At 39.4% G+C, this 11,735-nt stretch overlaps 1 protein-coding gene across 1 annotated transcript; it reads right to left on the bottom strand.

The window, feature by feature from the left end:
• Positions 1-1,863: 1,863 nt before the first annotated feature.
• Positions 1,864-11,672, bottom strand: utp6 (UTP6 small subunit processome component). Its single transcript, XM_034688189.1, has 19 exons — positions 10,689-11,672; positions 10,218-10,302; positions 10,067-10,108; positions 9,776-9,868; positions 9,587-9,634; positions 9,424-9,487; positions 9,180-9,298; positions 8,917-8,994; positions 8,717-8,798; positions 7,714-7,795; positions 7,435-7,613; positions 7,128-7,207; positions 6,916-6,993; positions 5,078-5,257; positions 3,744-3,824; positions 3,231-3,340; positions 2,983-3,049; positions 2,748-2,820; positions 1,864-2,428 (listed from the first exon to the last, which is right to left on the bottom strand). The coding sequence occupies exons 1-19, from the start codon at positions 10,778-10,780 to the stop codon at positions 2,274-2,276; spliced, it is 1,788 nt and encodes a 595-aa protein (XP_034544080.1). The 5' UTR covers positions 10,781-11,672; the 3' UTR covers positions 1,864-2,273.
• Between the last annotated feature and the right edge of the window lie 63 nt (positions 11,673-11,735).

Below are 11,735 nucleotides of genomic sequence, written 5' to 3'. Positions count from 1 at the left end.
TGTGTTGTTGGTGTTTGTAGGCCAACACTATGCCCACACAAAGCTTCCTCCTCACTACATCACCCTCTCCTCTCTCTGCAGTGCAGGGGGGCCAACAAGCAGCGGATGCGGTCGGTTCCCGGCTGCAAGCAGCCCTCTCAATGGTCTCTCCCACCATGAAAGCGTTGGTGGATGCTCTATGGGCTGTGTGGAGCATCGGGGCCTCCATCTATGACTACATCCACACCAACGCCATGGAGGAGCGCATCCACGCCCTGGAGAACGTCATCTCCATCCATCAGTGTGTGATAGGACTGCTGTCCACTGGCATTGTGGTGCTCTTCACCTACATCCTCTTCAAGAGGTTCTGAGGATGTGTGGACATGGGGGAGGTGGACGAAATAGGGTCAGACACTGGTTTCCTTATGGTATAGTACACATTATTGAGAGGTGATGGGACTTAGTACATGCACTGACATACATCATGTAAAAATAAGACCATAAATAGCTGAGTGAATAAGATTTTTTAAATATTTTTGTTTTTGAGAAAAGACACGAGAACTATTTGGAGTTGCTGTGTCTGGCAGTGTGTAAAGGCCATTATAGATTCTTTATCAATGTTGATCCTTTCCCTAGTGTTTGGTATCTTAAATTTTGCATTTAAATTTCAGACAAATTATAATTGCTTTACTACCAAGATAGTTAATTGATCTACCTAAAATGTAATGCCTGACAGGATCGAAATGTCTGAGCATTAAGACTTTAATGAGAAATTGTGACTCAGTATCGCATTGAAAAATTTGCAACCTGAAGATTTTGACTAGAATGTGTTAAAACATTTCCTCTGATCAGCTATCTGACACTAAAATACCCAGTGCCTGCATTAAAAGTCCATTATATCAGCAGTATCTGTCTGCTGGCCAATTTGCTATTCCATGAATAGCCAAAAGAAGCTCAATATAAACTTGTACTTCTGCCAACCCCATCATAAACCCCAAGTACACATGGTAGTAGGAGGACTGCTAATACCAGCTTCATCCATGCAGACTTCAGCTGGAAGGATTTTTTAGTCTTCATTCACCTATTTTTGAAAGGGATCATTATTGACAGTAATTATTGGCCACAGCAACTTCTGCCTGCCACTTTTTTGTAGTTGTCATGTTGCGCTCATTTTCTTAAAGATACGTAGCTCTTTCCCCTGACACTAGACGTGTTTGTGAAGGTGATGATTTGAGGGTGCTGAGGGTGCAACATTAACAATTCAAAGGTCTTTGATAGATACTGTAAATGCCATTCCTATTATATTTCTTAAATTGTCCATAAGGTTCTTTTTACTAAACTTCCTTCAAGAGACCACAAGTTTCATAAATGGACATTTGTCAGAAAAGAGAAAAGATTGTAAAATCATGCGATAGCATTTGGTCAGTATAGATGTTGATTATCTATTTAATGTTTAGTTTCAGTGTAGTGTTTTTGGTACCTCATAACTGTTACATTACTGTAGTAGCCGCTGCTTAAACAAAACACAAGAACTTGAACAAAGTGTCCTTAAAATGTGTAAATAGGTACAGTATTTGTGGGCAGTTTATTGCTGGCCACTGAAAACGTTGTTGCTGCAATTAGCATGTAGTGCTATTGCTGCTATGTATGGTTTTGTTTTTAAAGGATAACAATGTGTGCCATGGAGGATGGGAGTCCTAGTAATTGTTGTTACTGACTGCAGACATTGGACTATTGTGTGGAAAAATAATTTAGTGGATAAAGATTTTTTTTATTAAAGTGACTCACATTCACTTCAAAGATCAAAACAAAGGAAGAAGTTGTGTGTTTGTGCACATCTGTTTTCAGTGTCTCAGAGGGACCATAAAAAGAACAAACCCTGAGTTAGAGACAGCTTTTAACACTCTTTTATTAACAGAGTTTTTCTTATCAAATAGATGTGGAATTCAATTTAACTGGGGATCTGTACAACACAATATGTATCCCATATCAGACTAGTATCACAGTCAGCACAAACGGTTATAAATGAAACTGGAAAATGGGTTCAAGTTGGAATTTAAAACTTAAATATTACAACTTTTAGCTGCAAGCTGAATTCCTTGAAACTGCTGCATTGTCCTTCCAGTTGAAACAGTTCATGTATAGTCATGGCAGCAGCTTTCCACAGAACTAAGAGGAACACCTGCTCTGAAATCTACTGCTCCTTAAGGCTGATACACTTGCGCACAGTTATTGGAACATTTACTGTCATCATCTGAACTGACAGGGCTTGATAAGCCCTCTAGGGAGGCTGTTCATAAGTGTCCAGTCTGAAAGAGAGTGTATTTGGAAGTGAACCTCTCCAAACTCTCCCCCTCTAGAAACTTCATTGCTCTCCAGTGGATCTTCCCACAGTTCTCTGGCTGTCCAAGAGGCCCTAGCTCCTCCTGGATGTACTGCAGCCACAGATCTACAGGGAAATAAAAGCATTTGAAATCATCCCACACCCATTTGATAGCTTTTTCTTTGAAACCAGACTAGTAGTTTAAGTGGGATCCAGTATTTGTCCAATAATGTATTTTGACTATTTTCTACAGAATAGATTCAAACAACATCTGGTTGAATAACCTGAAAAGTATTTGGCTTTAACACATCTTTTGGTTAAGCTGTTCTCACATTGAATGTAGTCCTTTATACTTGGTTAACAACAAATTGTGAATAAATATTTTGAATTAATGCTACTTTTCCTTTTGACTCTTGTTCCTTTAATGTGTTTAAATTCTGCTCACCATCATCTGAAGTGCCAAACTCCTGCAGGGCTCTCTCGTAGTAATCTCTCAGACTGTTGATCTTTGGTGTCTCCTTAAAGAGCAAACAACATAATTATTGAATGTCTTGGCTTATCAGCTATGCAAACATATCAAAGTCCACTAATGGCTCCTTTTATCTGTTAAGTCTTTAGGTTTCAGATCAGGTTGTAGTTAATATTGAATTGTGTTATATGCAGAGAGTTTCTGTACTTACTTGCTCCTTCTCAATCTGGATCATTTGGGTAAAAAAGGCCTTGGACAATGGACGGATTTCCTGTAAGCTACATTAGAAGAAAATAAAAACTTAACACCCACAACTGCATGAAAGAGACAAACATAAACCCCTGACTTTGTTCTGCATTTTTACCACAGTGATCTAGCATTCATTAAAATCACTTAGTTGTTTGTGTTATTTATTGCTTAATTAAAAAGCAACATGAGCAGACAAACATTTGTTTTAACCTTATAAAAGTCTTCCTGGCTTTTTTGTAGCCACCGGTGGAGAACGACCAATCAAGGTAGCTCTCTTTCATCTCCATGGCAACGGCTGCCACAGTAGACAGCAGACCTCTCTGGGAACAAACAGGAGAACAAACTGTCTGAGACACAGTCTCATTCCAGAGGCAACAACACTGAGCAGGCATGAAGAGCGATAGATCTTTGCTGCTGTATCTTGAAGTATTTATCTGCCGTCTCTCATTTAAGTCTATCTTTACAGATTACTGAGCAGAGAGGTAACGTGACTTAACACAGATTTTTATATTGTAGCTTCATTTGTGCAATGTGCTTTTGTAAGAGCATTACGATTTGTAGAGACTAAAAAAAGAGGAAGATGATAAAACATTTATAGTAAATTACACATATGGAAAGGTGTAAAATTAGAGAAAGATATAATAGTAAGTGCTATCCACAGATATGTGTTGCAGTGATGGTACCCTGTGCAGTACTCTCAGAGGATGGATTTGGGTGGAATACCTTGAAGGTAGCCTCTGTCTCCTCAGGACTCTGGTTGGCCATGCTCCACTGGATCTGCAGCTGCCAAAGAGGAAGGCTCTCCTGTCAAAAACAGACAGCAAAGATTCAGCTATTAGTTGGCTTCTAACCAGTGTTTGGCTCAGAGGGAAGTCCAATTACTCTCCTGCGGCACCAAGCAGAGGGAAATGCTGTTACTTGAGTAAAATATCTTGAACGAGCATACAAATACAAAGCATGGCAAGTTTCTCAGTCTTCCAGTGGAGAGTCTCAGTGACTAACCAGCTTATATTTATTTCTTGTTTATTTGCTCTCAGTTAGCAGTTTCCCAAACAGCTTGATATATCTCAAGAAAGGTCATCTTACTTCCACATTTACTTCATTATTTTATCTTTAGTTCTGTGCTGTGCAACAAGGAAACAGTTTATTGTTTAACACACCAGATAAAACCCCCCAGGGGTTTATACTATTTCCCAACACTTAGAGAGCGTGTTTATCTTGAAAGAAAAGACTTCACTAATAAGCAGCATGTAGTAATCCTCCTCACACAGCTACTTCTCAGAGCAGAGCCCGTTTTACCCCCACCGCCACAATAACAAGCAGCCATTCTGCTCATGATGACAAAAGGCCTGTGGCTGAGAGAAAGCACAATCACAAAGTGCTATACTGGGATGTATTGTTCTGTGCATCAGTGTGAAGGGTAAGAGTGTTGAGAAAGTGTTATGTCTTAACAGCAGTATTTCAAAAAGTCATGTTGAACACGAGTCTTCACAGCTCAAAGTTATCCAAGAAAATATTATAACTACCCATAAATACCTGAGGTGTGTGAGAGAATTGAGTGTTAGTTTGCTCTCTATCCAAAGCTTCTGTCAGGAGAACAGGTTGTAAAAGTAATCTTACTTATTTTGGTTTCACTTGAACTTTGTCATAGTTTAACACATTATCCATGTGCTTTTATAAATGAAGGCCTGGATTATTTTTTACACATCTTCAGCTTCCACTAGAACATCAGGAGGCGGAGGAGGCCATTTCAGGACCTTAATATAATGGAATAGAGTAATTGGGCCAAGGAGATGGCCCACTTCCACGGCAGTGCTAGTGGCTGATATAGGTACACAAGTGTATGAATGTGTGTGTGAAAGAATGAGAGGGATAGAAAGAGAGCTCTTTTTACTTTGGGATTAACGTGTGTGATCGTGTCTGCTTTAGTCTGTTGTGGTGTGTGTGTGTGCGTAGTTTAAACTGTGAAAAATCACCAAAATTAATGTGATTGAGAACAAATTGTGTGTGTGCGTGCGTGCGTGCGTGCGTGCGTGCGTGCGTGCGTGCGTTTGTACCTTGGGATTAACATGTGTGAGAGCATCCTGGAATAGTCGGCTCACATCACCACTTCCCAGCCGTATAAGCGTCTGCAGACTCAGACTCCACACTGTCACCGATTGGCTGTAGTGCTGTGTGGCTGCCATGGCAACTCTGGCTGCTCCCTCAGCATCTCCAGATGAGAGAAGGATCTGCAACTTATATGAAAATCAAAGACAGCATGTTCAAGAAAAATAAGTCAGGATTTCTCCTGTGTCTGTCTTCTTTTTGGTCATCAGAGCCCAACCTCAGCAGGTCAAGGAAATTAAATTGCAGCACTATCTAGCAACACGTGAAATTCCATCGTAGCCTGCAATAAATGCGCACAATGTGGACTAGGTTGATGGTTTAAAAAGATGAGTACACTTATTATTTCATTGGGTAGGTTTACACTGCTGATTGAAAAGTTAAAAAAGGGCTTATCATTACAAACCAGATTATAGCCTCTTCAATAAAACAATTCCGTAGCAGTGCTGGAATGAAGATCAGCCATGCCCCTTTAATGACATGCTGAACCCTGCAATGTCTTGATATTAGTGTCCCACTGTGTGATTTCACATGCATTTACAGCATTGTGGAAACGCACGAGGCACGGCTTGTAAACACACAGCTGGTGCTCCACACACATACACACACTCTACACATCCCCACCTTACTACCTCCAAAGAAGGATCAGAGGCTGAGTGACTTTGCCCCACATTCAGCCTCTGTGCATTGCACATTGCAGACATTGCATAACAGGGGCATAAATATCCTGCCTTGAACTAGCAGTGTGAGGGAGCAACCAGCATCTCAGCTTTTTTTTGGTGACAACATGTCATCAGACAACAGGGAACAGAGGATGGACACTAAACAGGCATGATCTGTAACTTCTATTTCACAAGGTGCCATGGAGCAGATAGTTGGAAGCCCCCACCTTTCACTTATCATGGCAATACATTTAAATGGTAATACATTTAAATGGACTTGTACTTATATAGCGCTTTTCTAGTCTTTCTGACCACTCAAAGCGCTTTTACACTACTCGTCACATTCACCCATTCACCCATTCACTCACTGATGGTAGAGGCTAGTGAGGGACCATCAGTATTAGCTAATCTCATTCGTTCACATTCGGGAGGGAGCAATTCGGGGTTCAGTGTCTTGCTCAAGGACACTTCGGCATGTGACTGCCGGAGCTGGCCAACCTTCCGATTGATAGACGACCGACTCTACCCACTGAGCCACAGCTGCCCCTGGGCTGGGCTTTAGATATGAGGAGCTCAAAGCATTTGTATTATTCCAACTTGCATAAAAATTCCGAAAAAGTTCTGGTTTCATGAATGGGGAAATGACTGGTTTCAAAACAAATAACTTTTTGGATCAGTCTGTGTAAAGGCCATTTGCCTTCGGACTTATCTTAACAAGATGGTAAGCTGTAAGAGGCAAAGGGAAACCAAGATAGGTGCATGGTGATCTTTTTACGCATGTTGAGCAGCACCAGAGACCTCTGTTTGGTTTAATTTTTGTCACTTTGAAGTATTAGAATTACCGACTACCAGCTCGAAATACAGTATATACACAGTTTTTTGTTTTCTTTTGGGGTGTACAGTTTAGTAGTCACTCCTCATGCAGGTAGGAGATGGCTGAGACTGTCAAGCACTGAAATATGTTGTATAATTATCATCCCTTTTAGCACTGTTTTTAGTCTCATTGGACGAAAGTAAAGCTTTGTGTGAAACAGCAATTTGACAGGTCATTCTTCAAACAAAGACAGACCAAACCTTGAGGTCTAAGTGCCTCTGAGTCCTATTAAACATTCAGTAAAGAATTTTACCCAGTTCTTATAGTAATCCTCCTTTAGCAGTGAGGAGTCATGGGCACGCTGCAGAACTCCCAGCAGCCTCTTCTGCCTCTGTTACACACAAAAACACAAACACCAGTGTCAGGATTTACGCTTTACACATCCAGTTCCAAAAACAATTAAGCTACCAATATTTCTTGGTGCTATCTTTCATTTTAATCCCAGAGGAAGATTATTCAGCAAACCTGTTCCTGTAGCTCTTGCACGTTGGTCTTCCTCTTCAGCCTTTCCAAACAGAAAGCAGCATAGCATGTCCACATGGGCTCTGGAGTGCAAAGAAGACAAGCACGGCAACAGCTTAATATAATGACACATAAGTCGGCAATGCATTATTACAGGGCTTCTCATAGACTGTAGAGAAACAAATTAAAGATGCTTTGATGTTTTATAGCTTTCAAGGAAAAAATAGTAGAGCAGATATTTTGAAAAACAAAGACACAACCAGACATAAACATCCATGTCTATCTGCTCTGTGTATGTTTGAGGACGTACCTGTATTAAGACCCTTCACTCCCTCTTCATAGACCTGGCAGCAGCGCTCCTCCCTACGGTTGATGTCGGAAGCTCTGCCTTTAGCCGTCTGCAGTTCCTCTCCTGCCCCCGGAGCCTCCAGTTCCCTTTTGGCCATGAAATCCCACGTCAAGCTGTCTTCTGTGTAGTTAGACTGTAAGCTGCAAACAAGGGAGAAAAAGAAGGTATACGTTTGCTTAGAAATAAAAGTTCTGTACTCTGAAATGCAAGTGTAGATGGAAATAAACTCTGTTATCTTACTCTTGAAGGATTGAGTCCTGAAGTTCTTTGGTGAAATCAAAGATGGCTGCTATGTTCAGGAGAGAGAGGACAAACTCGGCTTCTATTGGGCAAAAAATAATCAGTGACACACAGTTAAAAGTGACCAGATTTTGAAAAGATAAAAATAATTTTAAATCACCAAAATCTGTCTATGTTTAGACTTTACACAGTGTCCCAACTTTTTTGGAATTGGGGTTGTAGATTTCAGACACTGACAAAACTTCCTGTTAAAATCAGTAATATCCTGTCATAGAATTATTAAAGAGGTGGTATCATGCTTTTACGATATTTAAAAACAAACATGAAGTTAAAATGTTGGATGTGAATACAAAACTTGGGCAAAGTTTCAAGCTGCGGGGTAAGAAATCCCTGGATGAGACTACAGACAGCTCTAAACAGCTTGTTCAAAAGGTTACACAAGATTTTAGTGAAATCTACACAAGATTTGCTCAAATCACAACATCCCCTGTTGGCGAATCTCCTTAATAAGACCAATTTGTAATTTTCAAAAGGAAAAACACAACTTTTATGTATGGCAATAGTGAAAGAGGCTTTAAGAATGCTGGGTTCTGCAATGCTGGGGGGGTTGGGAGCTTAAATTAAGCGTTTCAGACCTGGGCCGAAATTAGAGCTGTGATAAATTAAGACATTTTTGAGCTGTTAGCCATGTAAAGCTACTACAAAGCTACCTGAGGGGCAACAGAAAACCGTGGAATGAGCATAATACCCCAAATTAAACACAAAAAGGCATATAAAGCATACATTTTCTCATATATAAATCTCTTGTTTGAAATACTCAATAACACAGACACCATTATGTAGGCAGCATTGTGTCATCTCAGTACTTATGTTAAAATAGCTAAAGTCCAAGCAATGTAACCAATTAACAGCATCTAACTCTTTCTAATGATTTTAGGTTTTAAGGATTTTTGTGTGTTTTCAGACTTGGAAACAAACTAACTTTAAAAAAAAAAAAGCCCACCTTTGATTTTCCCTGTTGACTCTCTGTACACAACCTCAGCCAGTTTAGCATTCAGGATCTCTGGAGAAAACTCATATTCACCCTTGAAGGATTTAAAAGCAAATATACAGAAAGTAAATACAACGTTCAAGCTCTTGTGTACCTTATAAATGATCTATGAACATTTTCCTCAGTTTAAGCTATCACTGTGACACACTCACCAGGTCCATCTCAGCCTTCTCCAGCTCTTCCTTCTGCTTCCTCAGTTTCTCACAGTGAAGCAGCTCCATACGGAAATACTAAGGCAGAGTCGTTATAGAAAATTAGAAAATAATTTTTGATGCATACATAATCACAATCTTTTTCAACAGCCTCCATCTCTTGTCACTGGATTTTGTCAAAGTGAAATGGTTTTACTACATTGGTTAAATTGTTCATAAATTGGATAAAAATGTAAACAAAACACAAAATAAACTTCTTTTACCTCCTGATATACTTTTTTACTGTTTGGATGGAAGCGCAGAGCCCTCAAAAAAAGGTGTCTTGCACTTTCAGATGAATCTCTATCCTCTAGCTCACTCTTGGCTGCCATGATCCACATGGCTGCAGAGGAGGGAGCACAAAGACATAAGATAGTGATATTAATAAGAGAGATAACAGCACTACAATGCAACAATGGAAGATATAAATGTAAGTTGGAATGGATTTAAAAGCAACATGTTTTGTACCTGGCTTGTCAGGGTGTATGGCAAGCATGGTCGAGAACACCTTACTGATCTGGCTTTTGGTAGCCTGGTGAGTTAAAGCCAAATAATCTCATTATTATTGGGAGAAGACAGACTGTGTTTGGGTTGAGTTGTGCTTTAAACAAATGATTAGACCAATACATACCCATTTCTTACAGAAAGCAACATGTGAAAGCCAGAGCTGCACATCATTCTGCAGGAAAAGTAGATTTTTTTTTAAGTTAAATCGTTTATTCTAACAATAATTATCTCATTTAAAGTCAATGTAGCTGATTTCTTATTACATGTTACACACCAGTTTCAATTTATATTGGAAAATGTTTGTACACAGTACCTTCCACTTTTTTGTTGCTCTACTGAAGACACTGTTTATTCTGTGTATGATGGGAAACTCGATCTCCTCTCTTTTGAACTGGTAATGGATGTGCTGCAAAAGGACAAGTCAGCCCCAGTTACACAGTGTGAAATTAAATAAAGGTCATAATGAACAGGATGCCAGTAGTGTTTAGAGCGTCTCAACGTCATTTTTGAAGTTTATTTCTACATGCTTGAATTCAAGCTAAACTAGACAGATATTCGACAATGCTATGTAATGTTTCCCTTCCCACATTTACATGTAACTTACCCCTCGCCTTTTTTTAATCAGCTCTAAAACGTTGATTTCATACTGTAGATACACAAATAAATACAAGTTAGTTTGTGCAATACATCACATGTGTACATTTGTGCATACACTCATTATTTCGTTATCAAAAAAACATGTTAATATCCTTCACCTGAATGTATGCGATGAAGTCTTCTTTATTTAGGATCAACCTGTGGAGCTTGTATTCCAGAGCTGTTGCTTTCTTTATTATGGATCTAAAATAGGGATTTTAAAAAACACAATCTGAGTGAAAACTTGCCTGAATTACTGACTTCACTGTTTTGCAGCATCTATGAGTAATATATATGTTATATGGGTACAAGTAGTAGGTCAGAAACATTAGTTTTTTCTGTTAAAAGTTCATTGTTACTTATTAATACAAAATAGTGACATCAAGTTTCTTGGGCTGTACTGAAAACCATCAGTGACCTCTGGGGTCCAGGAGCCCTTCTATGACGTCCATCGTTTAAGCTTTTCTATAATGGCATCAACTTAACATTTCTCTGCTGAGTGGCCACCCTTGTGACAAAATGTTATTGCTGAATCGAAACGGATGTCCCCGATACAGCGACGCGTTGTTCTACGTTACACTTTTTCTTACCTGACTTCTTTCTTGGTGAACAGTCCCACTCTCTCCAGCTGCTCCAATTCAGGGATTCTCTCCTCAATCCTCTGCTGAACGATCTCCGCCATCTTGCCAACGCAAGTGTTACAGATTCAGTATCGATCGTTATCTGTGATATTCTAGTTATCTACGAAAACGTGTAATTCAAATACGGTATATCTCTAAGCTATGAGGCTGACACTCTCAACCCCACACATGTGGGAAAGTTGTGATCTGCTGCGCTTCCGGTCCAGTCTTCAAATATTTCCGACGAGAAACACGGCCAAGTATGTAAAACTTGTGACAACACATTCTACATACAGTAAGTTTGATGATTATTTCTACCCCCTCTCAATGCTATTAATACAATGAAAAAAATGATTGACGTGACCCGTTTAAATTGAATTAAAAAAATAAACGAGGGAACTGACACGTGTTTAAGGATATTGATAAAATTACTATGAAAATGACGAAATTCAATTCAAATGTAAAATCTCCTCATACATAGATTATTTTTTCTTCTGTGTTTTGTGGTACATGCTAGTGGGTCTTGTTTTTGTGTTGTTATGTGACGTGTTGATGTGTTGATGTGTTGGCTTGAGGTAAACTGTGTTTTTATAGTTTTTCCCGGTTTCTAACACGACCTCTCTAATGTCATATACATGTCTTGACCTTTGATCAATGACGGGCAACTATAAAGTTAAGAATAATCAGTAGGATTTTCGCGCAATAAACAAATATGTTATTAATCGATCTATCATGGATATAGGGTCAATAAGGCTAAATACCAAACAGTATTACTTTATATTTCAATATTAGGTGGCAGATTAATTTATTGCAGACCAATAAACAAATATTAACAAGTTTTATGAGTTGTTCTGCTCACTGTCACGTCTCATCTGACCGGAGAAAGTTTGAGATGAAGGGTCCTTTTGATGTGAATGATGATAAACTCGATTTCCCGCAAAATCACAGAAAGCGAGAGCGGGTTGTATGTCATCTCCGGAGACCATCAGCCAATCATAGGGCTGCATTCTCTCAGGT

Source organism: Notolabrus celidotus, chromosome 7, assembly GCF_009762535.1.
Source record: "Notolabrus celidotus isolate fNotCel1 chromosome 7, fNotCel1.pri, whole genome shotgun sequence".
Classification (NCBI taxonomy): domain Eukaryota; kingdom Metazoa; phylum Chordata; class Actinopteri; order Labriformes; family Labridae; genus Notolabrus; species Notolabrus celidotus.
Note: the sequence above shows the minus strand (reverse complement) of the source record. Positions and strands in the feature narration are given on the sequence as shown.